The sequence below is a fragment of the Penicillium paradoxum genome (genome assembly GCF_028828445.1).
Source record: "Penicillium paradoxum strain IBT 22861 chromosome Unknown utg000007l_segment0_segment0, whole genome shotgun sequence".
Taxonomy (NCBI): Eukaryota; Fungi; Ascomycota; class Eurotiomycetes; order Eurotiales; family Aspergillaceae; genus Penicillium; species Penicillium paradoxum.
The window spans coordinates 5,097,985-5,123,692 of record NW_026643185.1 but is presented as its reverse complement, the minus strand read 5'-3'; the positions used below and the strand labels follow the sequence as shown (position 1 = coordinate 5,123,692).

General features: G+C 49.9%; 9 protein-coding genes across 9 annotated transcripts; 5 read left to right on the top strand and 4 right to left on the bottom strand.

Annotated features, from left to right (window-relative positions):
• Positions 1 to 194: 194 nt before the first annotated feature.
• On the bottom strand, positions 195 to 1,363 carry N7457_009403 (PGAP3/PER1 family protein; the record flags this gene model as incomplete). Its single annotated transcript, XM_057180446.1, has 4 exons — positions 195 to 249; positions 316 to 1,090; positions 1,147 to 1,189; positions 1,238 to 1,363. 4 exons carry the CDS (start codon positions 1,361 to 1,363, stop codon positions 195 to 197), a joined length of 999 nt encoding a protein of 332 aa, XP_057028832.1.
• A 698-nt stretch (positions 1,364 to 2,061) lies between these two features.
• On the top strand, positions 2,062 to 3,483 carry rmtA (protein-arginine omega-N methyltransferase HMT1; the record flags this gene model as incomplete). Its single annotated transcript, XM_057180445.1, has 7 exons — positions 2,062 to 2,153; positions 2,210 to 2,223; positions 2,301 to 2,320; positions 2,391 to 2,500; positions 2,559 to 2,890; positions 2,947 to 3,418; positions 3,477 to 3,483. 7 exons carry the CDS (start codon positions 2,062 to 2,064, stop codon positions 3,481 to 3,483), a joined length of 1,047 nt encoding a protein of 348 aa, XP_057028831.1.
• Positions 3,484 to 4,056: 573 nt separating this feature from the next.
• On the top strand, positions 4,057 to 5,251 carry N7457_009401 (putative peroxisomal dehydratase; the record flags this gene model as incomplete). Its single annotated transcript, XM_057180444.1, has 5 exons — positions 4,057 to 4,176; positions 4,231 to 4,279; positions 4,343 to 4,663; positions 4,725 to 4,818; positions 4,909 to 5,251. The coding sequence occupies 5 exons, from the start codon at positions 4,057 to 4,059 to the stop codon at positions 5,249 to 5,251; spliced, it is 927 nt and encodes a 308-aa protein (XP_057028830.1).
• A 283-nt stretch (positions 5,252 to 5,534) lies between these two features.
• N7457_009400 (putative trimethyllysine dioxygenase TmlH) lies at positions 5,535 to 7,582 on the top strand (the record flags this gene model as incomplete). Its single annotated transcript, XM_057180443.1, has 8 exons — positions 5,535 to 5,590; positions 6,064 to 6,246; positions 6,289 to 6,441; positions 6,496 to 6,595; positions 6,646 to 6,745; positions 6,803 to 7,285; positions 7,342 to 7,413; positions 7,467 to 7,582. The coding sequence occupies 8 exons, from the start codon at positions 5,535 to 5,537 to the stop codon at positions 7,580 to 7,582; spliced, it is 1,263 nt and encodes a 420-aa protein (XP_057028829.1).
• A 298-nt stretch (positions 7,583 to 7,880) lies between these two features.
• N7457_009399 (proteasome regulatory particle base subunit RPT5) lies at positions 7,881 to 9,449 on the top strand (the record flags this gene model as incomplete). Its single annotated transcript, XM_057180442.1, has 3 exons — positions 7,881 to 8,194; positions 8,323 to 8,738; positions 8,791 to 9,449. The coding sequence occupies 3 exons, from the start codon at positions 7,881 to 7,883 to the stop codon at positions 9,447 to 9,449; spliced, it is 1,389 nt and encodes a 462-aa protein (XP_057028828.1).
• Positions 9,450 to 10,663: 1,214 nt separating this feature from the next.
• Positions 10,664 to 11,560, bottom strand: N7457_009398 (uncharacterized protein; the record flags this gene model as incomplete). Its single annotated transcript, XM_057180441.1, has 2 exons — positions 10,664 to 11,463; positions 11,539 to 11,560. 2 exons carry the CDS (start codon positions 11,558 to 11,560, stop codon positions 10,664 to 10,666), a joined length of 822 nt encoding a protein of 273 aa, XP_057028827.1.
• Positions 11,561 to 13,527: 1,967 nt separating this feature from the next.
• N7457_009397 (uncharacterized protein) lies at positions 13,528 to 18,297 on the top strand (the record flags this gene model as incomplete). Its single annotated transcript, XM_057180440.1, has 7 exons — positions 13,528 to 13,748; positions 13,796 to 14,038; positions 14,082 to 14,662; positions 14,719 to 14,753; positions 14,804 to 14,840; positions 14,900 to 16,419; positions 16,480 to 18,297. 7 exons carry the CDS (start codon positions 13,528 to 13,530, stop codon positions 18,295 to 18,297), a joined length of 4,455 nt encoding a protein of 1,484 aa, XP_057028826.1.
• A 439-nt stretch (positions 18,298 to 18,736) lies between these two features.
• Positions 18,737 to 20,680, bottom strand: N7457_009396 (glutamine--tRNA ligase; the record flags this gene model as incomplete). Its single annotated transcript, XM_057180439.1, has 1 exon — positions 18,737 to 20,680. One exon carries the CDS (start codon positions 20,678 to 20,680, stop codon positions 18,737 to 18,739), a length of 1,944 nt encoding a protein of 647 aa, XP_057028825.1.
• Positions 20,681 to 21,307: 627 nt separating this feature from the next.
• N7457_009395 (uncharacterized protein) lies at positions 21,308 to 23,669 on the bottom strand (the record flags this gene model as incomplete). The annotated part of the gene is made up of 2 exons (XM_057180438.1): positions 21,308 to 23,213; positions 23,278 to 23,669. 2 exons carry the CDS (start codon positions 23,667 to 23,669, stop codon positions 21,308 to 21,310), a joined length of 2,298 nt encoding a protein of 765 aa, XP_057028824.1.
• Positions 23,670 to 25,708: the final 2,039 nt, after the last annotated feature.

The window sequence follows — 25,708 nt, the reverse complement described above, 5'->3', positions numbered from 1 at the left end:
TAACATATCTAGCGCACGAGCCCCCGTGGAAATTAATCGTGACTGTAAACATTCTGGTGGGGAGCATCTCCATCTTCATTATAGCTACCTCCACTTCTAAGATACAGTCAAGCATGACATGTGGGCATATCTATGCTGTTCTGTAGGGGCTTTTTGGATACAGACCCCCAATTTTTACTGATTTCCTATCCCCTCTATGCCTTCAGCCTATGCGCCGCAATATCGTCCTGTGTGTCCCTGATCAGGAACCTGTCGGCAGCGCCCGATGTATTAGTCATAGGAGTACCTTAAGTCGTATGAATGGAGAAGACTTACGAATACCACCAAACAGCGGGTACAACTGTGCCCAGATGCCACAGGCTGTGCGCATCAATCAGCCCATTCCAAGGAGGGAAATCGAGCAACTCCAGACTCATGGCCAAGATAATCCACGCCACAATCATACCAGGCCAGGCGGTCCAAGACTTCATATACTTTTGGTATCGGAAGATACTGAACCCGGTCCACAAGAGGTTCTGGATAATACCAACCACCACGTTGGCTATCATGTTGTAAGTGTAATCCCAGGACCAGAAGGTGAGATAAGACACGTGTAACGTGTATAGCAAAATGCAAATAGCAGTCCACAGACGACGGAGGGTTGGCCGGTATGGAGTAGTTTCAAGGTCCAGACGGAAGATTCGGACAACAGATAGATAGAGTCCGTATAGCACGTTGGCCCCGGCCGCCCAGTAGTCCAGCTTTTCGGTCAAGGGGAAATCCCGAATGTGGAAGATCATGCTAAAACTCCAGCTTGCAAGACCAATGTACCCAAACATCATGTAGTACGGGCGGAGTGAATGCCAGGAGGGAATCGATTCCTGGATACGCGACATGCCGTGCCAGTGCGCGGCGAAGTTGAAGAAGGAGAAGAGCACTGAAAAGGGCTCCTGCATACCCAAAAGCCTACGGAACGGCCATTTCCCGTGGAACTGTACGATCGGGCTGATCATTGGAGGGTCACGCGCAACTCGACGGTCGGTAATGACATGTTGACAGGTGTAGTCACATTCGGCAGGGCAGGTCCATAGTAGCAAACGGTGGTGCAAGGCTAGCAAGGTCAGAAAGGGGGAACGTGGAGAAATGTGAGAATAATGATAGACCTACGTAAGACTGAATTCCCATCCTGACAGTTTTCCGTTTTACAGACCTGGGATCGTTAGCTGTGTCCACGGATTTGTTGATTGCGGACCCGTACCTGGACGCATTCTCTGAAGTCCGGGAGGTGGTCCCCTAACGACGCGTTGGACCTGCCAATAAGTGAGGCTAGGAAAACAAAAGCGAAGAGAGTGTAGATATTCACTTTTCCAACGCCCAGATACATTTTGATCCAAATATCTCAACTTAGGCGATCCACGCGTAAGCTTGGTGAAGAATGACACGTTGAGCGGAGCTCCCGGCGGCATCACAGAGCCTCCCTCGGTGGTCTTGGCAGGATCGAACCAGTTCTCTATTTACCCCACAGCGCCATGGATCGACTTGTACAACTTCAATCTCTAAAGTCTAATTGAACCTATCAGTCTTGTATGTTTTATTGCGTGTAGCCTTCAAGGATATATAGCATTATCGTAGCAAAATGCAAGGCTAATGGCGCAACCTTGGAATTGATCTACTTTCGATATCGGATCTATGGATATAATTGATTGGTATTTATTGTCCTTGGTTTAAACAGCCAAGTTTGCTAATTTCAGCACAAATATCACCCAGGTAAGATGCAGGTACATATCTACATGTATGTTATGTAGGTATTGTACTCTGGGCCTCTCAGGGTTGTACATCTATACCGGTAGCCCTATGGAAATAAGGGCTTCCAATCTCATGTGACTATCTCACGTGATACCCGGAGGCGGTTAGCGCGGGCGGGGATTGGAGTTAAGCTTGGCGGGTGGGCAAATAATCAGAAAAAAAAAGTTGAGGGACTCGATCGCTGTTGAGGTTTTATCTTTAACATCCTTCCTGTTATTTTTTTTCACTCTTCCTTTTTTTCATTCAACACTTGTTCTTCTTTTCCATACCGTCGAGATGGATACCGGAGCCGATACCCCTCAGGGGATGACCAGCAGTGCTGATCGCATGGTTGGCATGGAACATTCTGAAGTCCGCTACTTCACTAGGTACGTTATTCTTCATTGATTGGGATATCTGGGCATTGATGCTAACAAATCTATAGCTACGACCACCACGGTAAATTATTCCGATGCATGACGGGAAATTTCTAGTGTGGCTTTTACTGACGATCATTTTTTTTTATCCCGCCACAGGTATCCACGAGGAGATGCTTGTAAGTATAAATTGGCTGGCTCATCTGCTATTTATGTATATGATACTGACGTTCTTTCTTTTTCTTCTAGAAAGACGATGTCCGCACACGTTCCTACCGCGACTCCATCTACCAGAACCGCCACATCTTCAAGGACAAAGTTGTCCTCGATGTCGGCTGTGGAACTGGTATCCTGAGCATGTATGTATTGACCTCTTGCCCTAGTCCAGGATATCCTGTTGACTGACTTTTGTCATAGGTTCGCTGCTCGTGCTGGCGCCAAGCACGTCATTGGTGTTGATATGTCTTCGATCATCGAGAAGGCTCGTCAGATCGTTCACGTCAACGGCCTGTCCGATAAGATCACTCTGCTCCAGGGAAAGATGGAGGAGGTCAACCTTCCTTTCCCCAAGGTTGATATCATCATCTCTGAGTGGATGGGTTACTTCCTTCTCTACGAATCCATGCTGGATACCGTGCTTTACGCTCGTGACACCTACCTCAACCCCGGTGGTCTGATCTTCCCCGATAAGGCCACCATGTACGTTGCTGGTATCGAGGATGGCGATTACAAGGATGACAAGATCGGATGTGAGTAGCATTCTTCTGTCAGACCTTTTTCTGTATGTTTTACTAACCAAGCTTAGTCTGGGACAACGTCTACGGATTCGACTACAGCCCCATGAAGGAGATTGCCCTCAACGAGCCCCTCGTCGATACCGTCGAGATGAAGGCCCTTGTGACTGATCCTTGCCCTATCATCACCTTTGATCTCAACACCGTCACCACCGCCGATCTCGCCTTCAAGGTGCCTTATGCTCTCACCGCCAAGCGCCCCGACTTCATCCACGCAATGATCGCTTGGTTCGATATTGAATTCAGCGCTTGCCACAAGCCCATCCACTTCTCCACTGGTCCCCACGCCAAGTACACCCACTGGAAGCAGACCGTGTTCTACCTGCGTGATGTCCTCACTGTTGAAGAGGATGAGCGTGTGACCGGTTGGATCGAGAACCGCCCTAACGATAAGAACAAGCGCGACTTGGACATCAGCGTCTCATACAAGTTTGAGACCGCTGACCCCACCCGTGCTGCCGAGGGTGGCTGCTTCTACCGCATGTAAGCTTTCTCTTCAGATTTGTCCTCGGATTTAGGTCATCATACTAATGCATTATAGGTGTTAAATCTTCTATCTCTTTTCTAATATGATGTCATTGTGATGTACAAGTGCATGATTGCACCATCTGAGGGAAATATTTTCGTCCAGGCAATGCATTATGGCATGGGCATATATGAAATTGCCCGAGGCGAATCGGACATCTGCTTTTGCCTTTGTTTATTTCGGCGTTTAGTTCTTGGGAGGCAGGAAAAAAAAGGCATTTTGCGGCGCGAACGGAGGCATATCATTCTGAAGCTCCTCGAATTTCCAGGTAGATACCCCGAGTCGATGCTTAGTTTAGCAAACCCCAACGCTCTTCTTCTGGACATGATTTCCATGTAAATCAAAACCCACCCTTGTACCCCGTAGGGTACAATATCATAGGAAACGAGCGTCGGTGATTGGCAGCGGGAAAACGTGCCAAGAAGGCCGTCGTCGGCAAAGCAAAGGGCGCCCCAAAAACTTATCAGATCCTCGGCTTCTTACAGTCCCCGCAGTTGCTGGAGCTATATTAAACTGCCGAATTTCCCTTGTCTTGATTTCACTCTACTTCCCTGTCCATTTGATCTTTTGTCAATTACCATCTACAACTATTCCAATGTCGGCCCCCGGAGCTGGTCACGAATTTCCCGCCAAAGAGGTTTCTTGGCAGAAGCGCGATGTGCTACTATTCGCCAACAGCATCGGCGTCAAGGCCGACGAGTTGCACTTCCTCTATGTAAGCAATAAGTCATATAGCTTAGCAAGGTACTTTCATCTAACCAGTATAAAGGAACTTGATCCGAACTTCTCGGTCTTCCCGACCTATTCTCTCATTCTCCGTATGTCTGAATGTATCCCATAACTTGAAGACCATCACATTGACGTTCGCCAAAACCCGTTAGCCTTTAAGCTCACTGATCAGGAGGTGATTGATTTCTATGCCCGTCAAAGTGCAGTTCGCATTCCCGGCGTGCCGGACCTGGACTATCGCCATGGCGTTGATGGCCAGCGCAAGATCACGATCCTCAAGTCGCTTCCCACTACTAGCGCAGGGCGCAAATTTGAGCTGCGCAACAAGGTCGTTGGTGTTTATGATAAAGGCAAGCCCGGTACTGTGACCGAGACTGAACAGTCTATTGTTGATAAGGAGAGCGGCGAGGTGTACACAAAGGTCCTGAGCAGTAGTTTCCTGGTCGGCCAAGGTGGCTGGGGTGGTCCTAAGGGTAAGTTCAATTTACTCTATTCAGTGGAAAATATGGAGTACTTACCAACTGATTTGAATAGGACCTAGCACTGTCAACTACCCCCCGCCCGAGGGCAAGGCCCCCGATGCTACCCATGTTGTTCAGAGCAATATGGAGACAGCTCACCTGTATCGGTAAGTATACTTTGCATACAAGGCTCATTCTGATATTTCCGAGCGGTAAAAAGTAGATGATTGAGACATCCGATGCTGACTTCTTGCCAGTCTCAACGGTGACTACAACCCTCTCCACGCTACCCCGGAGCCTGGACAGAAGATGGGCTTCGGTGGCACTATTATTCATGGCCTTTTCAGCTGGAATTCCGCTGCGCATGGAGTTCTACGTGAATTGGGTGGTAGTAACCCTGCCAATATGAAAGAGTTTCAGGCTCGCTTTGCCTCGCCTGTGCGACCCGGCGACAAGCTCATCACCGAAATTTGGAGAATGGGCAATGTCCAGGATGGCTATGAGGAGGTCCGCTTTGTTACTAAAAACGACAAGGGTCGGGTTGTGTTGAGCAATGGCCGTTGTCTATTGAAAGTGACGGGCGTGAAGAGCAAGCTGTGATTGTTACAACCGAGCTGAAAGCAATCAGATACCGGTTGCATCTTAAAATGTATAAGCGGTAAATAGTTATATCTCGGGTCCGAATATCGTACCATATCCATTGATCTATACCTTTCCGGTCTAATATCGTCCTTCTTATACTTGCACGTGATCCTACCCTCGGCTAGCCCCCTCAACCCGAACTTGAAGCTTTGACCCTAATTGCTTCCCCGGATCTGAGGGAACTGCATTGTGTATTTACCTTTCCCCCCTTTGCACCTTTAGTACTACCTACATAACAACCATGAGTTTCGGCTGGCGTACGGCACTTAGATCGAGTGAGATGTGGAGTCGCGCAGGGTAAGACCTCCTGTCATATTCTTTTGTCTTTGAACATCCATTGGACGCTAATTCATCTCGGAGTAGGCTCAAGAGCTTGAGACCCCGCTTTTTCCCCGGTAGTCTGGTATGTATCCAGTACAATTGATCTTGTTCGAATTAATCGACGAAGATCTCTGGAACTAACTTGATCTTTGTGTCCTATTGTCGATAGAATGGTTCCCGACATGTCACATCTGGCTCCCCAAGATTGCAGAACATCACGATAACCAACGAAGTTACTCGGTCAGCTTGGTCCAGATCTGATATAGTGACTCTTCCAGGAATTGAAAAACAGGATCAAACAAGCACTCTAAAATTGTGAGTCATAGCCCCAAGACAAGTCGAATAATCACTGACTTTCATTCGCTAGTGGTCAATTTTTTCTCAGGTTAGTGGCCGAGATATGAAAGTAGAAGGTTGGATGTTTGTTGACAACTGATCTTTTCGATCAGAGAGAACTGCCAGTGTCCCAAATGTATTCATCCGGATACTAGGCAAAGAACAAGCGACACTTTTGCGGTAGGACATATGATAATCCAAGGTGTTCGTACTCTATCTCTAACGGTGCTCCTACAGATTCCACAGGAAGTTCAGGCAGAGTCAATCGTGCATAAGGACAATGTCGTCGAGATTCAGTGTGAGAGATGGCACGCACGGGTTTAATTCTTACCCTCCAGAACTGACACTGTCTCAGGGTCTGATACTCATTTGGGAATATACCCATATGATTGGCTTCACCCACACGCACAGAACAAGTTTGGGGCCAATCTTGAAGCGATTAAATCGTCGCCTTCAATTGGATTCAATCCAAATTATGTAAAAGGGCCACGGTAAGTTTCCTAAAGGCACATGGACTGACTGATATTGATATTGATACCCCGGAGGCCTTTTCAGCCAGTTGTGGATCCGAGTCGAAGTCCCAGAGTCAAATATGAGGACGTAATGGCAGACGACAAAGCACTTGCTACTTGGTTGAGCCTTATTGTAAGCGCCTGGACCTGAGCCACTCGTGAAAATTACTAATATCTGAGAAGTGGGATCGGGGATTTTGCTTTGTAGACGGTGTTCCTGTGAACCCAGAGGCCACACAGAAGCTCATCGAGCGGATCGCGTTCATCAGACATACCCACTACGGTATGTACTCCAGAATTGATTTGCGCTAAGGTCTTACTTGGCTCATATAAACCTCAGGTGGCTTTTGGGATTTTACAGCCGATTTGACCTTCAAAGATACGGCATATACCAATGAGTTCCTCGGTGCTCACACAGACAACACTTATTTCACAGATCCTGCCAGACTCCAGCTCTTCCATTTGCTATCCCATACCGAGGGTTCTGGGGGAGAAAATCTCTTAGTCGATGGGTTTGCAGCCGCATCCCAACTACGCCTCGAGGAACCGATGCATTATGGCGAATTATTGAAGCATCGGCAGCCATGGCACGCAAGCGGGAATGAAGATACCTGTATCCAACCATCTTCCATGGCCCCAGTCTTTTCGCTCCATCCAGACTTCCGGTCGCTGTATCAAATCCGCTGGAACAACTATGACCGCGCACCAAAGGTCAATTGGACGGCAGTGGAACAATCCTCGTGGTACCGCGCTGCGCGCCACTATAACGAGATTTTGAAGAGCAAGGAAATGTGGACGAAGCTTGAACCAGGCTCTGCGCTCAGTAGGCTTCTTCATTTGTCATTTTGATGATCATATCAACTTACATCTTTGTTTTAGTTTTCGATAACTGGAGAATGTTGCATGGTCGCTCTCAGTTTACTGGGAAGAGGCGAATGTGTGGTGGCTACGGTATGTACCAGCTGTTATGTTTCTTTTATGATTTATTTCTAACGTTGTACCAGTCAATAACGATGACTACATTTCTCGACTTCGTCTGCTCAAGTTTGGCCGAGAAGAGGTGCTGAACAACCTGGGCAACGTCCGAGGTAGCCCCAGAAACCCCTATTATTATAACTGAGTTGGACATAGACTTGACTCAAAATATATCTCCAAGAGATACGAGCAGAAAATGAGATATTATACAAAAACAAAGTAATGCAAGTAGATAGAACCCAATCGCACCTGATTAGAAACCTAGATCCCATCACGTGATGCTCCATGGCTGACGTTGTTGGAGCTCGGCCACCGACAGCTCTTCGTCCCAGCAACCTTTTCTCATCTTCCCCCATCCCCTTCAAATCCACCGGCCTGCTATTTCTGCATTACGGAGCTTCTCATTTTATCGAACCTATAATTTCCAACCCTCCGATCCCACCATGTCTACTCTTGAGGACCTCGACGACCTCGAGCAGGAGCAGAGAGACAAGAAGCAAGACCAGAACGATGGCAATGGCAAGAAGCCCGAAGGCGACGATGATGCCGAAATGGCAGACGCCGACAAGAAGGATGAAGAAGAAGAGATGTTGGACGAGGATATCCTGAACTCAAGCACGGCAGACATCGTTACGCGACGGCGGATGCTGGAGAACGAGATGCGCATCATGAAAAGCGAGTTCCAGCGTTTGACACATGAGCAGAGCACAATGAGGGAGAAGGTGAAGGATAATCAAGAGAAGATTGAAAACAACAGGTGCGCTTTCATCGGTCCCCAGATTGGCTGTTCTGCAAAGCCGCGGAGCTTGATGGCCAGCTTGCGGATCGACCCAAACATGGTTTATCTTCAACAGTATACTGACATTTTTATCTACAATTATCTAGACAACTACCATACCTTGTCGGAAATGTCGTCGAACTATTGGACCTTGATGTGGAGGCAGAGGCAGCAGAGGAAGGGGCTAATATCGACCTGGATGCCACCCGCGTAGGCAAATCCGCTGTCATCAAGACCTCCACCCGCCAAACAATCTTCCTTCCGCTTATCGGCCTCGTAGACCACGAAAAGCTCAAGCCCGGTGACCTGATCGGTGTCAACAAGGACTCATATCTCGTTCTGGACACACTACCAGCCGAGTATGACAACCGTGTCAAGGCAATGGAGGTCGACGAAAAGCCTACAGAGAAGTACACAGATATCGGTGGTCTGGATAAACAGATTGAAGAGATTGTGGAAGCCATCGTATGGCCGATGAAGGAGGCAGAGCGCTTTAAGAAAATCGGCATTAAGGCTCCCAAGGGTGAGTCCATCTCTCCTCTCATATGTACTTCGGAGCTAACGAATTCCCTTAGGTGCTTTGATGTACGGACCCCCTGGAACTGGTAAAACACTTTTGGCCCGTGCCTGTGCCGCTGAGACGAATGCCACATTCCTCAAGCTCGCCGGACCCCAACTTGTGCAGATGTTCATTGGAGACGGCGCCAAGCTTGTGCGCGACTGCTTCGCCCTAGCCAAGGAGAAGGCCCCCTCTATCATCTTCATTGACGAGCTGGATGCTGTTGGTACCAAGCGTTTCGACTCAGAGAAATCCGGAGACCGTGAAGTGCAGCGAACCATGCTGGAGCTTCTGAATCAACTGGACGGCTTCGCCTCAGACGACCGTATCAAGGTTCTAGCAGCAACTAACCGCGTCGACGTGCTGGATCCTGCCCTCCTCCGTTCCGGCCGTCTGGACCGCAAGATCGAGTTCCCTCTGCCAAACGAGGAAGCCCGCGCCAACATCCTGCAGATCCACTCGCGTAAGATGTCCGTCGAGGACAGCGTCAACTGGGCTGAGCTGGCTCGCAGCACGGACGAGTTCGGTGGTGCCCAGCTCAAGGCTGTTTGTGTTGAGGCTGGTATGATTGCGCTACGGAAGGGTCAGAGCAAGATCGGTCACGAGAACTACGTTGATGCTATTTCGGAAGTCCAGGCTAAGAAGAGGGATACCAACATGGGCATCTATGTTTAGACTAGATTGTCTTGGTTTTTATGTCCTGATTCATACACGTTATCTCTATGCCCTTTTTCCCCACCCATGTGTCTCGAGTCATCTCGTGTATGTATGCTCCCTCGGTTTGAATGGGAGCCGGTAATTCGTTATGCATGAACGTCGTGAGCCCTTTATTACGCTCGTCTTGATACTTCTAAGTCAGTAGTGTCTAACCACTTGCCATCTAATCCATGGGTTGAGGCCTATACTAGAATTGCCCTTGTATAATGTTTGTCCGTTTTAATTCGACCTGAGCCTGCATCATTTGGCCAATGATAGACTGCGACTGCGAAATCATATTATGATCACAGCGTCACCTATCTAAGAGAGAATGGGCTGATGACTAGTGCATGGATGGCAAGGGTCATCCGTGAGGAAGAGGGACGTTTTTACCAATTATATCACGTGGCTGTGGGCTGTGAAATTGGCATGGTCTCTCGCATCCTTGGACCAGATGCGTCCCCGGAATCTTGGGCTCCTATGAGGGAAAATCTTAATCTACATACAGTTCTCAATGAATTTCAGGCGGAGATAGAGAGGATAGCTATGGCGCGAAAGGGCTAGATTGCACACAATACAGATATATATCTAGATATATATATACCGCGGTCCAAGACGAATCCTCCAACCAGAGCACGACATTATGGCCATCGGGGGCGACAGTGACAATAGCAATCTCAATAAGGACCGGATAACACGAGCTGTGACAGGGGAGAGTGTAAACCATTTTCGGGTGGACCCAGACCTCAGGCAAGAGGATGTTCACGGAAGAGATCGACGAGATCTAAGTATACCGGAGTACAACACTTGAAGCATGACGAGGAATATATTAGTTGTAGCCTGAAACAAAGCACATATCCAAGTCCAATCTTCACACACCAACGCCTAAATTGATCATTGTATTGTAAACGGGCGTGCAGCCAAGGACACCTGCCAAACCAGGAGTCGTGGAATTCCACTTCCCCAACCACTCCCACTTCCCATCGAGGACCTTCTGGTACAAATTGCTAGTCTCGGAAATCCATATCAATATTACACCGGGTTATACCCGCACGGGTACATAGGGGCTTGACCAGCCACCAGAGACCGAGGCCTTCAAGCTAGCCGTGCGAGCTTTCCCATAAAACAAGAGTATTACAGGCTCTTCCAGCCGAACATCCCCGACACCCATCAGAGACGTCTCTGGTAGCAGCCTAGGTGGTCGCGTTTCCGTTGGCGGCGCGGCGACGAAATCGGTAAAAGAGCACCAGTGCGAGGATAGCCAGAACCCCGGCGCCTACTCCGACCCCGATACCGGCTTTGGCGCCATTTGATAAACCCTGACTTGTGGATTCTCTTTCTTGTTCGCCGTCTCCCGGATTGGGTGTCGACACAAGCTCGCTGTCGGCAGTTGTGGTCGTATGAGTAGCCATCGCCGTCGCAAGCGTGGGGGTTGATGCAAAAGAAGCAGATTGGGCAGTTGAGACAGGCGAAGCAGATGTTGAAGTTGAGGCGAACACATCTATCGAGATACAGGCACATCCAGACTGAATCTCGTATATTCCGAAGTAACTATTGTAGTACGCTTGATAAACGACAAGGTTGATATCAGACGTCGCTCCCGGCCTTATGGAGGTCAACTTAGCCGCAGGAACAGTGAGCTCGGAACGGGATGCAGAAACGATTGTTCTCCAACGGGAGGCCGGATATTCTGAGATATCAGACGCAAAAAAGGATCGAGATTCGCACCGGCCGTTGCACGAGTCGCTGTATGGATTGGTGTTTAGGCGGTTGTTGGGGGATAGTTCGACGGTGTATATATCATCTTCCGTGGCGTCGTAAGTCCATCTGATAGTGACCGCATCGGTAGGGAGCGGTTGACTAGGTTCTTCGATTATAAGGAGGCCTGTGATCATGGGAGGGTCTTCGCTTTCGTCGTTGTCGAATTTGGCGTTGTCGACTTCGTCGTTGTCGAATTCGTCGTTGTCAGATTCGTCGTTGTTATATCCGTCGTCTTCAGTTGCGAAGCAATCCAAAATCAGTTATCAACGATCTTCACAGGCAAAAAAGGAGTTGGGGTTGCTCGCACCATGTTCCGCTAGGACAGTCATTATAGCACAAAATATCAGGAAGCAAACCGAAATCTTCCTGATGTAGATCATACTATACATATTTCCCAGGAACGCCATGAAGGCTATTGAGATATTGAGATATTCAACAAGGGGAGGAAGAGGGACTCTGGCGGGACGAATTGGAAAGAAGCTAAATGCAAATCGACTTGGGAGGAGGGTCTCTCATATACTGTTTCCTTATACACTCTCTGGCCAGCTCCGAGGGAGATGCAGGTCCCGGACCCGTCTAACCCGCAGGTTTAAATCCGAATTACAGTCCTTCATACGGAGGACGGAGGATCCGTACAGTATTCTAGAACACTGACTGCTTACTGGCTCCCGAGTGCACACACTCCCAGGGACCCGACTCAAGATGTTGTGGCGGGTGGCTAGACCATGCCTAATGTGATGTATGTGATCCTTGGCAGGATCCGAACCAACATGAAGTGTCCCCCCCCCAATGTAGCAATCTCTTTTGGGGCTCAGCTGGGATGGATGATCTTACTCCGCAGAGGCGGCCAGCAGGCACACGAGGGCGCAGGAAAAAGCCCTGGTAGCTGCTGATCGTCGCCGATCTTCCGCCTGTCTAGATCAAAGAGCAAACAAAAAAAAGGCGTATTCGTATTCCCTTTTCTCTCTGGCGACACGGAGGATGTTCTTTTTTTTTTTCCGACTTTTTTTCGATTATTCTTTTCTTCTTTTCTTCTTTTTCTTTTTCTTTTTCTTTTCTTTTTCGTTTCATCTTTTATTTCATTTTATTATCATTTTTATCATTTTGATCATTTTTATCATTTTGATTTGATTATATTTCATGATGTTATGTTTTATTTCGATGTCTCAAACGAAGTACCTAATGTACCTCCATGTACTCATACTCCAGACTCCATACATCGGGTGGAATCTCCACCAGACTTCAACGGCACTGTCTCCTCTCCAGGGCCTCAAGGTATTCCCTACTCCGTAGACGGCAATAATCAAGTTCGTGTTATGTTGCCAGACGCTTTGTGCTGTTTCCACCGTTCAGCTGCTGATACAACGGTGGCATTGGATGTTTGAACCTACAGGTATGTATGGCGCAGGGCTCTGGCCCCTAGCCCTAAGTAAGCCGGACCTCCGTACTTTTGGATGGGCTCGCTGTCCTACCAAGACCCCTACGTACAAATGTACAGCTCACTAGTGAAAGGTACGGAGGACCCACCCGCCAATGTTTTTTAGCGTGGCTTTTCTAAAAACTATAGCAAGACGGCAAGCCGTACGGAGTACGGAGAACTCCGTAAAATGTGCCAGTTAGAGATCAACATATCACAAAGAAAATCCCTCAGATGCATGAGTGGGCAGGGCAAGGGGTAACAGCCAGCGATGGTCAAGTAGACTGCACTGCCAGCGAGGTCATGGGCGCCGTGAATTGTGGCCCGTCACTGTCCGTCACTGGCCTGCAGGAGGAGTTATGGGTTGTGATTAGTTGACGGAGCATACCTACATGTAGGTATTCCCCCTGCAAGTACCCAGTACCTAGCACGGCCCCATCCAAATTGTGAGGCTCCGGGCTTCCTGTGGTCTCTTATCAATTCGAAGGGAAATTAGGAGACCTGCATATTCCAGCGGCCCGTGCTCTAATTACCATGTTATGTGGATTCTCGATGGCAGGCGGCGATGACCGTGGTAGAATACTGTACCGAGTATCTAAATTACTCTTTGATCTGATCCTGGGGGGTAGGCTAATACGAGACGGGTGTTGCCCTCGGAGCTGGCAAGAGAGTGGAGGCTGCCTACATGTAGGTGTGTTCACTTCTAGCCCCCCCCCCTCCCAAATTCCTTTTCTCCTAGCGTACCTCATGACCTGCAGGCCACTATATAACCGCTACATTACCTAGGCTCACTGTTAATGCTCCCACTGCTCAACGCGTCATCAGCTTGTGAATAAACAAGATTGCAAATGAGCACACCGCTGGACGTTTGAACCCACCATGGAGGCACAAAGTACTCTCGCGCCCGCCGGGCTGCACCCAGTTGACACAAAGGGCCTATGCCTGCTGTCCTTGGATGGCGGCGGCGTGCGAGGCCTCTCATCACTCTATATCTTGAAGAGGATCATGGACCGACTAAACGATGCGCGGCGGAGGCGAGGGCTCCCTCCGGTGAAACCGTGCGAAGTGTTTGACCTTATCGGAGGCACAAGCACTGGCGGGTGAGTGGGCCTACCTTGTTCAATCCGACGTGCTAACTATCAGCCAGCCTCATTGCGATTATGCTGGGACGCCTCGAGATGGATGTTGATAGGTGCATAGATGCCTATAGCGAACTTGCAGCAGCAGTCTTTGGCGAGAAGCTGAGATCAATCCCTATCAACCTTAGGGGTGGTATCAGACCCCGGTTTAACCTGGGGAAGCTGGAAAGCGCGATCCAAAAAGTGGTTGAGGACAGCGGTGCATCCAAGGAGGACCTGTTTGACGACGGCATTGAACGCGGATGCAGAACGTGAGTATATCTCCAATCAAGGGGATCGGTCTAACATAGTTAGCTTCGTTTGCACCGCCGATCGCTATACAAAGGCCATCGTCCGCTTCCGAAGCTACAGCCTCTCTCACGAATCAAATATCCGGGCGACGATATGTCAGGCCGCCCTCGCGACATCGGCCGCTACAACTTTCTTTGAACCCGTCAGCATCGGAGACCGCTCATTTGCTGATGGCGCACTTGGCGCAAATAATCCAGTGGAAGAGGTGGAAGGCGAGGCGTCGAACATATGGTGCCATGAAACCGCTGAACTGAAGCCGTTGGTCAAGTGCTTCATCTCGATCGGAACAGGCCACCCAGGCATCAACCCGTTTGAGGACCAGATGTTCGAGTTCCTAGGGAGGACACTGGTGCAGATTGCAACCGAGACAGAGAACACGGAGAAGAGAATGATAGCGAGATGGGCAAGTCACTTCGATAAGAAGCGGTACTTCAGGTTTAATGTCGACCAGGGGCTGCAGGGGATTGGGCTGAATGAGTGTGAGAAGAAGGGAGCGATAGATTCGGCAACAGAGGAGTTCCTCAGACATCTGACACAGAAGTTCCGGGTGCGAGATTGTATTCAGAACATGGGACTCAAAGAGAGTGTGTATCTCGAAGATTTTGCATAGCGAATTAAAGACATTTAACAATGTTTGCAGACAAGACTGGACTGGAATTTGCCACTGTGATAGAGGTACGTGCATCACTGCCGGGTCCGCCCCTGTTCCTTGCTGAAAAGTACAGGAATATACCAGTAGACAGCAGGCAGATCTGAAGATCGGTTAGTGCTCAAAGTAGGATTCTACTTCCCAGAAGACTAATAACCCCGTATCCGGACAGGAAACGATCCGAGCCCCTTGCCCTATGCCTCCAGGGCCGCCTGGAACTCACTCGATAGAGAATTTTGTCTTCCCGGTACAAGAGTCGAAGTTCAGAACAGGATCAGGGTATGGCTGGATAGCGATGACCAGAAGCATATCTTTTGGTTAGCAGGTTGGCCTGGCACAGGCAAATCAACCATTGCCTCGACAATTGCTCGGGACGTGGATGGATTCGATGATCAGCATTGGATGGCCTCCTTTTTCTTCTCCCGAGGAGATCAGGAGACTAGCCATGGCGAAAGATTCTTCAGCACAATTGCTTACCAACTGCGCTCCAAACAATCGAAATTTCAAACCGTTTTGGAAAAGGTCATATCCGAACACAAGCAGAATTCCCAGCGCATATCACTGACTGACCAATGGGAAAATCTCATTGCTACGCCGATCTCTCGGCTTGCCCGTTCATCTCTACCGACTCGACTCGTCATTGTGGTAGATGCGTTGGATGAGTGTGAGAATGACAAGGACATCGGACAGATCTTGCAGCTTCTGGCAAATCCTGGGAGTGCTTTCAGGCACATTCAGCTCCGGGTCCTCATTACAAGCAGACCAGAGTCTCGGATCCGCAACCTTGCTCGCTGTCTGTTCGAACCGGATCTTGTTCTTCAGAGAGTCGACGGAGCCACAGTAGACCGCGATATTACACTTTTCCTTCAACACAATCTATCGAGGGAAATCGTGACCGATGGTGATATTAAAGCACTCGTCCGCCGATCTGCCCGGATCTTTGTCTGGGCAGCGAGCGCCTGTCAACAAATAAAGTCTGTGAACGGCAACTATGCCACCCGCCGACTCCGCGTCATCCTCGAGAATACTGATGTTTCCTCCTTGCCGGTGAAACATCTCGGGGAGATTTACCGGGCAGTTTTGGAGAAATCTCTTCCACCCGAATGTTTGGAAACGGAAAAAGAACTGCTCCAGAGGCTCCTGAGAACCATAGCGGTTCTTCTGTCCCCTCTCTCAGAACGTGGTCTCGGTGGTCTGCTCGAGATACCGAAGGGAGATGTTCACGAAGCGCTTGACCACTGTCATTCAGTCTTGGATATCCCACCGGGTCAGGACACTCCACTAAAGATACACCATCCCTCATTTCGCTACTTCCTTCTTGATGACAAGAGATGTCTCGATCCAAACTTCTGGGTCTGTGAAAAAGAAGCGCACAGGGCAGTGTTTGAATGCTGTGTAAATGTCATGTGCAAAAACCTTAAGCAAGACATTGGCAAGAAGGAAGCACCTGGTACCACTGTGTCTGAAGTGTCAGTTGATGAATTTCTTTTGCCAGAGGTCCAATATGCCTGTCGCTATTGGATCAAGCACCTACGGAGAGCAGTATTTGAGCGCGGTGACCTAGAGCGCCTTCGCATTGTTCTAGACAAGCATTTCCTGCATTGGATCGAGGCTCTTTCTTGGATGGGGAAGATTTCGGAAGCAATTTCATCCATCTTGGCCTTGGGAGTCATCCTTCGGGAGAATAGCCATGTAAGCAGTCGTTCCTATGTGCAAATGATTTCCCTCGTTCACTCGCTGACTTCCTGATAGGACGAAGACATGGCACTGGCACTCTTGAAGCGAGTCGATGATGCTTCTCGATTCATCCGATACCATAGAGTGGCAATCGAGACGAGCCCCCTTCAACTATACAGTTCTTCGCTTATCTTCAGCCCAAGCAGTAGTCTGACCAGGCTCTGCTACAAGAGAGATCGACCAAACTATGTTCTGAACGAACAGATGATAGAAAGTGACTGGAGTCTATGCCTACACACACTCGAGGGACATGGGAGTCCGGTCTCGTCCATTGCCTGGTCACCGGGAAGTAGAGTGACTAGAGTCGCATCGGCGTCAAACGATGGGACGGTCAGAATATGGGATCCGGTGACGGGAGAGTGTATATTAATTATCAAGGGACATGATGATTCGGTCACATCGGTTTCCTGGTCGCAGGATGGACGTCAACTCGCATCAGCGTCAAATAATGGCACTGTCAAGATCTGGGACCCCGTGACGGGACAGTGTATATTAACGCTTAAGGGAGATAGTGATCGAGTCACGTCAATTACCTGGTCCCCGGATAGCGGTCGACTTCTATTAGTGTTATCTCATAACACTATTAGAATCTGGGACCTAGCGACCCAACAGAAGCTATCAACGGTCGACAAGAATCGTAATTCGGTCCGTTGCATTGCCTGGTCGCAGGACGGAAGCCGATTTGCATCATCGTCATACGATAACACAACCAAGGTCTGGGACCCGATGACTGGACGGTGCATTTTAACACTCGAGGGACATGGTGATGCAGTCACTGCTATTGCCTGGTCGCCGGATGGAAGGCAACTCGCATCACTGTCAGATCATAAAACAATTATGGTCTGGGATCTGGCGACTAGGGAATGCATATCAACCCTCGGGGAACAACATGCCTCGGTCACGTCCATTGTCTGGTCACAGGATGCAAGTCGACTCGCATCAGCGTCAGAGGATCAAATCATCAGGGTCTGGAACCCAAAGACGCGAGAGTGTATATCAGAGCTCAAGGGGCATCGTGGTCGAGTAACGTCGATTACTTGGTCGAAGAATGGAAGGCAACTTGCATCATCGTCAGTCGATAACACAGTCAGGGTCTGGGACCTAACGGCCAGACAGTGTATATCAACAATAGCTGAGGGACATGATGGTTCGGTGACTTCAATTGCGTGGTGGCGGGATGGAAGTCGACTCGCATCGGCGTCAATGGATGGCACCGTCAAGATCTGGGACCGGACGACTGGAAAATGCATATCAGCGCCCCCGGGAAGCCGCGGGACGCTCGAGAGACACAGCGGTTCGGTGAGATCAATTGTTTGGTCGCAGGATGGAAGTCGACTCGCATCAACATCAGCGGATCGGAGAATCGGAATCTGGGATACGAGGACTGGACAGTGCATACTACAGCTCCAGGGACATCGTCATCGCGTCACGTCGATTGCCTGGTCGAAGGATGGAAATCGACTCGAGTCAGCGTCAAACGGTGGCACAGTTAAGATCTGGGACCTGACGACTGGAAAGTGCACGAACAAGCTTGGTGAGGACAATTTTGACCTCCTACATACCACCGTTAGCTCATCCAATCTAGAACCCAGCGATTTCGTTGCGACCTCTCTCAACCCTTCCATCCCTCTTCCAGAGGCAGAGAACGGCCAATCAGACAAGGGTTCTTCCTGGATAACAGATGGAGGGCAAAATTTTCTGTGGCTTCCCCCGGAATACCGGCCGTCTTGTTCATGGGTTATGTTTGAAACGACCATAGCTATCGGCTGTGCTTCAGGACGTGTCTTGCTCTTGGAGATTCCCAAAAATCCCCATAGCGCATTGAGGTCTTGATCCCACAACGGAAGAGATGACAAAATAAATGTCGAGACATAGAGCGATATAGGTAGAGCCAACTAAGAAAATCTTTCCCCTGGGCGTAGATCGTTTATCAGGCGCATTAAATTGAAGGTAAGAAATATCACACACGTAAACACAAATGTTCATGCTCAGAAGTCCTTGTCAATCACTATGCATTGTAACATATCTCGATACTAAATGCTACTATAATCACTTCTGCAAGATATGACCCAACAAAATCCCTCAAGGGGAAAAAAACTAGAAATAGAAAGACACGCAAAGATGCAATTGGTCATTAATCCATACCAACAACCGTGGCTCATCACACACACCTTCCGCCATGAGATTCGTTCTTTAAAATGAACAGGATAAGAGAACAGAACAGAGTACAACGAAGAAAAAGGCATTCACAAAAGCCCCTCACTTCTAGATCCTAGTTCTTGCCAGCATCCTTAAGAGTAACAATGCGATTAAGCACCAGCTTCTCATCAGTGGACTCACGGTCAACAGCAAAGTACGCAACGCGCATACCCTGGAAGCGAATGGAGTGCTTGTTCTCACCAGGCTCGGTCGCGCCTTCCTCCTTGGGCCAGGGAGCTGAGCGGGAGATATCCTGGAATCCGGTCTCAACCATCGCATCTTTGAAGATCTCCTCGGAATCCGGGTTGATATCAGCCAGGAAACCGGCCGGGTGGGCGGAGGGGTCCTCGGACTTGAAGAGCTGGTTGAAGGAGCGGACCTCAGCGCGGATGGGGCTGTTGTGTGCGGCGGACTCGCCGATCCAGTGGATGAAGGACTTGGGTTTCTTGATGGCTTCGCCTTCGGCGGGTTTCTCGTATTTGGCGTGCACGCAGATGACTTCGCCGGTTGCGGGGTCGGTCTCGAAGGAGGTCGCCGTGATCGGGTAGGGGACTTTGAGGAGGCCGACGGTTTTGCCGGGGGCGAGACGGAAGTAGTCTGGGGAGTCGACGGCGCGGAAATCAGAGCGCTCGATGTAGACGGTCTTCGTGAAGGGGATGTTGTGGGTGCCGAAGGCTGGGTCCTTGGGGGAGAAGGGGGAGTCGAGCAGCTCGACGTAGCCATCGGGAAGATCGTCGATGATGACCTTCAGAGGTTCGAGGACGACCATCAGACGGGGGACGGTGGTTTCCAAGTACTGGCGGACGATCTGCTCGAACTTGGCGACCTGGACGTTGGTGGTGTTCTTTGTTACGCCAAGGTCGTTGACGAAGGCGAGAATCGCCCCGGGGGGGACACCGCGGCGGCGCAGTGCGATGAGAGTGTACAGACGTGGGTCATCCCAGTCGCGGACGTGACCTTCCTTGACAAGCTGGATGATCTTGCGCTTGGAAAGGACTGTGCCGGTGATGTTGAGACGGCCGTACTCGCGCTGGTTAGGGCGGTAGACCTCCAGCTTGTCGCAGAGCCACTCGTACGACACGCGAGAAAGCTCGAACTCGGTGGTGCACAAAGAGTGTGAGATCTCCTCAATGGAATCACACAAACAGTGGGCGAAGTCATAAGTGGGGAAGATCTTCCACTTGCCTCCCGTGAGGTGGTGCTGCTTGTCCTCGGTGGTCATGATGCGCCAGGCGAACAGATCCCACATCTGAGGGTTCGGGTCTGTGATATCCTGCTTCATGCGGAGTGCTGCCTCACCGGCCTTGTATTTACCGTCACGCATGGCGCGGAACTCAGCCAAAGATTCCTCAATGGGCCGTGTGCGGTGGCTGCAGGAGAAGCGTTCTCCACCACGCTGGCCACCCTCGACCTCACCACGCTGGGCCTTGATCTCGGACTTATTACAATGGCAAACGTAAGCACCATCGCGCTGGATAAGATCCTCTGCAAGCTCGTAGAGGCGGTCGAAGTTGTCACTGGCGTTGGTCTCACGCACAGGTGTGAAGCCGAGCCATGTCACGATCTCGCGGATGGCGTTGTAGTATCGTTCCTCCTCACCTTCGGGATTGGTGTCGTCGAAGCGCAGGATGCACTCACCACCGTGGTGCTTCGCAAATCCAAAGTTGATTGCGATAGCCTTGCTGTGACCAATGTGGAGGAATCCGTTGGGCTCGGGCGGGAATCGCGTGCGGATCTTGGGGACGGTCTCGGAGAGAGGCTTTTCCTGGTACACGTCGTGCAGGAAGCCGACCTTAAACATAGCATTGGGATCCCGGGGCGCAGGAGCTTCCTTGGCCTTGGGTGCCTTGGGCGTTCCAGCTGCTTTGGGCTTATCCTTGTTTGCTAGCTTGGCCGCGGCTTTCTTAGCGGCTGCGGCCTCTTTCTTTTCCTGGCTCTTGGACTTCTTGGGCGGAGCCGTGGGATCGACGGCCTCCTTAGGCCTCTCGGGCAGGTCAACGGGCTTTGCGGGGTCCATTGCGACGGATAGCGATTGGGAAAGCGAAGGTGGGGGGATATTTTTTTCTCAACGAGGGGCTCTTTGTATTCGATGCTTATCAGTTGGCATTCGCTTATCGGTCCGATTCAGCCCGGGATGAGTCATCATCTATACTGCCGGGATACAGCCCTGTAGCTGGGCCTGGATGGCTGCTTATTGTTCAGATAGGATATCTAGACCAGCTTAGGGCTATTTTTAGGTGACATGGAGAATCTTGAGTCATTGCATATGCTGTTTGATTATAATTATGTGGTCAATGCTGTACAAGTATGATACAAAGAGTGTGCAGACTCAAAAATAAGATGACAAGAAAGAAGAATATGAGTACCACTCATTAACCTTCCACAGACACGCAAATAATGATACAATAGTAAAAGAAAATCCACATGATCAAAGGTCGAAGCGTTTGGTGCGCATCGAATCATTATGCAACGCCCATCTCCGCACGCCTGACATGGCAGCGCGTATATCGTGACCTGGTACAATGAGACGAGAATCGAGAAAAAGAGAGGATAAAAAGATGTTCTAACAAGTGTGGGGTATATGGCGTAGATGATATAGACAAGAAAGGGAAGAAGAAAAATGATCAGAAGGAAGGAGAATGGATCAGAAGAGTTGTTTAACGTCAATGAGCTCTGAATTGCCCGGACGATCACGCTCCATATGGAACCACCAGTCTCGACCCATTTTGTGGTTCCAGGAGCCAGTACAGGTATCCTTATCCCAGGGTAAAGCTGAGCCCATTGTACTACTCATGGGCGTGATTGGTGTCGTGGGTGTAGTTGGAGATGTACCCATCATAGAGCGACCACTCAAACTGCTCCAGCCAAACCGGGACGTACTGGAGGCAGGTGAGGTAAAGTCTTCGGGGGATGAGAGGCAAGGACTTCCGCCGCGGAAGCAATTCACGCCTACACCGGCGGCATATGTCAGTGACTGGTTTGAGGCTAGCAATTGCTTCCACCCAATCAAGCCGCCGTCTAACTCTTGGCCAGTAATATCCGGACGAAGAACGAAGTGAGGAATCGATGCACCTGTTGCTGGATCCCGGACACCACTCCGGCCCATCAAGGTTGGCATGCGGAACTCGTAGACCGTTTTGGGGCCGCTGTGGTTTTTGTCCTGATGTTTGAAACGCTCACATGCGGCCCAGATGCCGTAGTCGTCCATTTCTTGCTCGGGTTCATCTTCAAATTGTGAGCCTTGCGCGTTGTCCGGCACGTATTCATCCGAAAAATCTTGGATTAGTACCGACATGCCCTCCTCGGTGTCCTTGGCGGCCATATCGATGAATGTCTGGGCGCGGATTCGAGCCGAAGTCAGATTGTTGCCCGCAGGTAGAGCGATCGGTCGGGTGCTCACGGAACCGTGGGAGCTGCGAGGCAAGCTATATCGGTCTGGTCGGAGTAAAGCTTGTCCCTTCAATATGGGTCGACAGGTAGCTTGGAGCGCACCAGGGGGCTCCACGTCGTTGGGTGCACGAAGCGATTCCAATTCAGGGAAACCGGCGGATAGGATACTTTGAGCGAGATGATAGTTGGCAGTATCAGATGGTTTTGTGTGTTTCTGGAAGGGGAGGGTATCAAGTTGGGTGAGAGCTGTGCCTGGATCGGGGCACGCCACATCCCAATGGAGGTATTTTAGGGTTGAGGAGGCGAGGATAGGCTGGAAGACCATGTGTGCTTTCGGCAAAGTTAAACACTTGCCGGTCTGGATGATCTTGAAGCGTTCGAGTTGTTGCAATGAAGCAAGAATTTTGGAAATGACTAGCAGCGAGTCGATGTTCTGTTCCACCAGGACGAATGTCTTGAGGGAGGCCGATTCGGGTCGTGACGTGTACTGCGAGAGACCGGCATCTGTGATCCCAGGCAAGTTCTCCAGCCTTAGTGACTCCAACGGGGGTAGGCACATCAATGTGTTGTCATCAAAGGAGTCTTCATTGAATGACGAGACGCAAAGGTTTCGCAATGAGGGAAGAAGATCGAACATGCGGAGGGAGACGCTAGGTTCCAACGACCCGTTTCCATTCAATCCATAGAGCATCAATGTCTCGAGGTTTGTCCACGAGGTATGGTAGTCCAAAAACTCGAACATTTGGGAGGGACCTAGACTCCCAGGGCAGGAGTCATCGCGCGGTGACACCTCAGATACTTCTGTGGCCTCGCCTAATACCCATGTGTGCTCTTTGAGCTTTTTTCTCGTTGATAGAGCATGGGTCAACCGATCGAATTCGTGATGGTACGGGATATTTAAGCCCAAGAGGCGCTCCAGGTTTGGGCACACCATGACCACGGATGCGACCAAGTCGCGATAATCCTGCCATGGCGAGTTTTGCTTCGTCGTGGTGAAGAGCAAGTCTAACTGGGGCACCCGTAGTTCGTAGACAAGATTGGCCAGCAGCTTTCGCTCGCGAAGAGTCCGTCTCAGGAGCTTCAAACGACTCCCTCTCTTCAGGCGATATTTCTTGAGTTGGGCTGGGGAGTCAGCTCCGACAATATGTATACTGTGATATCTAGCACAGCATGTTCAATTAGCCATTGAATGAAACAAGGAGAACCCCGACTGATCAAACTCACAGAGGACCTCTGACAGCCTTTTCCCAAGACCGACAAGTCAACGATAAGGCATGTAAATCGCGTTGAAAACATGTTGTACATCCTGTTTGATGCTGTCCTTTGTGTAATTCTTCCAAATGGTGGATTATCACTTCATAGACCTCCCTGGGCACTCGTCGTTGAATTGGTTCAGTGAACTTGGGCAAAGAGTTGACTGAGTCGCCTTGGCAATAGGATGAAGATGGTGAGGATGGCGAGTATGTAGTAGGTGCTGTTGAGGCGGTATAGTTTGATCTGTAGGATGATATTGAGGATGTCCGGGAGGCAGTTGGTTGGATGGAATAGTCGACATGGTCCTCAGAAATGGGATTGTACAGCGCAGGGCTTGCTGTTCTAGTGGCGACAACACTCATTGTGAATCTGCTCTGGCATCGGAACAAACGACAAGAGACACGAGGGGAAAAAAGCAATGTCAATTCCCAATAGGGAGGTGGAGGGGTGCAGGAATGTAGGGGACTTGGGGATATGGCGTAATGATTACGGAGTAGAGATCGGCGAATTCCAATGCTTTTTGATAGCCACAACACGCAGCGTTGTATTGAATAGTGTGCGTCACAAGAAGTGAAAAATGAAGGAGAAGAGAGTGGTAAGAATGATAGAGGGATATAATTCCGAGAATGAGCGGAGTACGAGGCCCATTAGATCAGAAACGCTGGAGACCCTTAGTACCACGCCACGTTCTTCCAAAACCAGTAGGGAAAAAACGAGACAGTGAGCAAGGCGATCTCCCCCCACATCAGGAATGGGCTGAAGGAGTAAGCCGTGCAGCACGCGTGTTGGAAAGCGGAGACGCTCGGGTGACAGGGGCGGTTCAGGGGTTGAACTAGTTGTACTCCGTACATTCAATCCTTTGCCCTATCGCATCTGGTCGTCCGATCAGCGTGTACTGAGCAGTGGATGCCACTCACCCAAGATTCCTATGCATCTTCTTTTGGTTCGAGTACGGTGTTATTCTTCAAATCGCAGGAATATCAAAATAACGGCTCGCCAGGTCCGAGTGTCGAGGGTTCGCGAACTAACTGCGCCCTTACCCGTTCGGGTTTAGTTCGGGGTGGGCCCTCTTTAGGGCCAAATCAACCCCTTTTCCTTCTCTTTTTTTCCCCTACTTTTGGCCGTTTTTTGGGGCTTTTCTTGCTGCTTTGCATTGACGATTTCGTATTCTAATTGATTTTAGATTGTACTCTGGGAGGGGTTTCAGATTATAGTAGATCTATATTGTTCTCTCCTTTTTCATCGTCGGTTATCGTGATATCTACTCCGTACGGAGTACCGAGGCTGCATTTTATATCCAAACGGCCCAAGCGCATATCGCCCTGCAGGCCAATGAAATAGGAAACTAGACGGCTGGTGCAGGAACACCTTTTCACTTTGATTTTTTTGGTTTAGCTTTGTACTCCAGAGTGGTCTGCGCGTCCCTGCACGTACAACAGAGAACCTAGGTGATCGGCATATCACTATTGACACTACTCCGTACTCCTTATACTCCGTACTGTGCAGGTGGATTGTACACACTTTAGCACTTCGTGCCTATTATTAAACCTAAAAAAAAAAACATGATTCGTGTTCTCCGCCACTAAAATCTATCCTCCGTGCAATCTCCCAAGATCGATCTAGCAAGATCGGCGGTGGATTGGCCACTAGAGCCCTCAACACGAAAGGAGCTCAGCGCTTCCTCTGTCCAGTGCAACACCTCGTCTACCTCATTGCTTCGTCGTCTGTATGTACCCCATATGGTGATCATAGAAATGGCGGAAAGCCCGGCAGAGCATGTCTCAAATCCATCAGAATATCCATGGATGGGCATCACCGCTGAATTTCCGATCTGGTGGAGACGTGCTGGGGGGTTCCATTGGCAGTCTCGCAGCCAATGGCACCATTGGATCTTGTAAGTACCGATAGAACCTTGGAAGGTGCCACTGTCGTTGTCCTTGGAATTCGGAATTCCAATTGGAAGGTTCATGGTCCGTTCGCTGTACTATACTCCGTGCCTGCAGCATACCGTGGGTCCACCGTGCCTTCTCTGTGCACTAATGTGCCTATGATATGGCGTGGCGGGCCTGATGGCATTGGATATACCATGGGAGAACCGAGCGCGGCCTGGAATCCGTTCTATTTATGGCCACTTTTGTTTCTTGGGCGTGCTGGAGCTGAGTTCCACGCGTCTCTGGGTTTTACGAGGTGCTGACAGCCACGCGGTCTCGCGTGAAAATGCAAGGCAAACTTAAACGTGCCGTAGTTTCGGGAAATCGCGTAGAATAAGGAGAGAATGTTCGAGTGGGTTTGATGGATACGATAAAAGTGACTAGGTCAAGCCACGACGCTTCTGTCTATTGCCTCCACATGTGATACCCATAGACCATACGACGGATACGGAGTTCAATATACAACCTTG